Source organism: Diplotaxodon limnothrissa, linkage group LG7 (assembly GCF_057381915.1).
Source record: "Diplotaxodon limnothrissa isolate DT_005_m linkage group LG7, D_limnothrissa_male_GT1.1, whole genome shotgun sequence".
NCBI classification, from domain to species: domain Eukaryota; kingdom Metazoa; phylum Chordata; class Actinopteri; order Cichliformes; family Cichlidae; genus Diplotaxodon; species Diplotaxodon limnothrissa.
In genome coordinates, this window is record NC_140602.1 from 5,470,458 (window position 1) to 5,472,850 (window position 2,393).

The following is a 2,393-nucleotide window of genomic DNA, read 5'->3' on the forward strand; positions in this document are numbered from 1 at the left end:
TTACTGTACAGCTGGATGCAGTTCAAACTGTTCTACCTTCTTCATAGCCTGTCTATGAACATAGAAATACACTAGGAAAATCTGCACACATATGACAGCTACATACTGATTTATTAGCTTTATTCAGCTCCAGGTCTCACAGAAGTTTTTGAAAAATGCTCACCGACGTACCTCATGTCTTTATAGCAGTAATCAAATAGGTGTGTATCTAGCGTCACATTATTTCAAGATAGCCTGGTATAAAGATCAAAGGGATCTGATAAAAATGGTGCAGAGGCGTATTTTATCAGAATATGGTTCCAAATCAGCCTTAGTATCATTTTAAAAAGTTCAGCTGTTTAAAGCACACAATCACAAGAGCCACCACTTAAAATGAATAAATTGTTGAGCTTTACATCTTCTATGTTTCTATCTCAAGGGTTCCCACTGGGAGCTGTGAACGTGCCACACCTTAGAAGCAGGTATGTTCAAACGTAGTTTAGTCTTTTAAGTGTCCCGTGCAGCCCTGCTTATCGGTTATGACTCAATCCTGTAACCCTGCCCAGCAATAAAGCGTCACATTCCACCTGCCAGCAAAGAGGAAAGGGACTTTCCTGTCCTCCACTCCCTTTTTACGGCTGCATGTCTGGTATTTACTCAGAAGTGTTTCCGGTGAAAAGTGCGCCTGAGTTCCAAATATACTGTAACTGACTCCACAATTTTGTAATGAAATACCAATGGACTGATGGATTTTAAAGACAAGTGACAAAAATAAATGTCATTGATAAAATGACAGAAAAAACAAACAGATGAGATCGTAGAAGTATGTCAAAAAGAAACTGATATTTATTCAAATAAATACACACATGACACACAATGAAATAATTTAAATGACATGAACAGTTTGCCAGTAACACCATATTCTGGAAACAAATAAATTAACATCGTGGTTTTAGGAGTCGTTTCTTTCCGGAGAGCAAACATGAAATAGTTTTGACAGTTCGTGAGTTCAGTCCTGTGTGGTGGGGTCTGTAAAAGTGACGCTTTAGATCAGTTTCCCCGTTTCTCCGAGAACTTAATCCCGAACAATCCTTCATCTCTGGACCGGATGACCTCGTCTTCCTTTTGGTCCTCATATTATTTCTGTATGGTCCACAATGGCACTGTGGGGGATTAAAAACATGCCGTTAGTTTAAACTTAAAAAATATTTTTGCTGATTAGTACCGCGGCCGATTTTATTTTTAGCATATATGACTCATATTTTTATTCATATATTGTGGCAGCTATGTTTCATAATGTGTCTCTCACCATATTAGGAGTAGTTCACTGCCGGCGTTCCCATGGCGGCTCAGGGCGCTCTCGCCATGCGTCTTTCCTGCTGTCCCGGTGACGCACTCTCGTTGTCCTGTCTCGTTTTAAAGTCCTGGATGGCTTTTCTGTTCTGGTAATCAATCAGAGCCATGGTGATCACTGCGTTCCAGCAGTTCTCCTCTCCGGAGCACCGGAAATCGATCTCTTTATTGTCTGTGGTCACGATGGTGAAATAGACGAACTTGCCGGTGCGCTCCACGCAGTCTACTTTCTTGATGGACTGCAGTTTGAGCTCCTTGCCCTTGGAGCGCTTCTGCGTGTCGGGGTAAATGTTGAGACTGTCCGTGGTCAGGACGCACGTCTTCCTCTTCCAAAACTGGAGTAGGTTGTCGCTCCTCTTCTCCACCTCTCCCTCCTTGAGAACCTGGCAGATCTCTGCCGCTGACATTTTCATCGTTTATGTTTGGCACGTTTGTGAACCCTCTGCTTTCCTGCTGGGTCGTCCAAGCCGCTTGTGGAAGGATCTTCTCTACAGATGCTTTGGTAATCCAGAGTGTGGTTGTGAATGAACCAAGCTACCAGAGGGCATTTATAGCACGCTCTGGCCTCAGCCCTTCCCTCTTGACGTCAGATGGTTGGAGAATGCATCAACAGTTGCCGCTGGAGTAATTCAAGGCTGTGTGTGGGTGGATGCAGGGGCGCGCGGGGGGTGGGGGTAAAGAGGAAGTCCTAACTTGAACCTAATTACACTGGCAACACGTTAATTAGTAATCCACATCCTACTGCGGAGATTAGTCTAAGTATTTGCCCAGTCTGCACCGCGTGATTCAGTCTTATATTACCAGATGTGCACACAGAGTGACTCTGGGCCATAAGTCTGACCTCTAATATCAGCTGTAATTTCAGAGGAAGTTAAGTTCTCTGTTAAGATTTAAAAATCAGCCCTTTTCCTCTTTATGACCCTAAACTGTACCAAGTAGGTTCGTGTGTTCTGGGCCGCCCTGCTCTCTGGTGATCCTTTTCAAAAAGTAATACTACTTTCAGTTCAGTAGTGTTTCATGTAAACTTTGCTATTCCTGTCTGTGGATGTCAAAACAAAAAT

The 2,393-nt window shown here is 43.3% G+C and overlaps 1 protein-coding gene across 1 annotated transcript; it reads right to left on the reverse strand.

Annotated features, from left to right (window-relative positions):
• Window positions 1-855: 855 nt before the first annotated feature.
• On the reverse strand, window positions 856-1,839 carry phlda2 (pleckstrin homology-like domain, family A, member 2). Its single transcript, XM_085357258.1, has 2 exons — window positions 1,289-1,839; window positions 856-1,142 (listed from the first exon to the last, which is right to left on the reverse strand). The coding sequence occupies exon 1, from the start codon at window positions 1,743-1,745 to the stop codon at window positions 1,329-1,331; it is 417 nt and encodes a 138-aa protein (XP_085213384.1). The 5' UTR covers window positions 1,746-1,839; the 3' UTR covers window positions 856-1,142; window positions 1,289-1,328.
• Window positions 1,840-2,393: the final 554 nt, after the last annotated feature.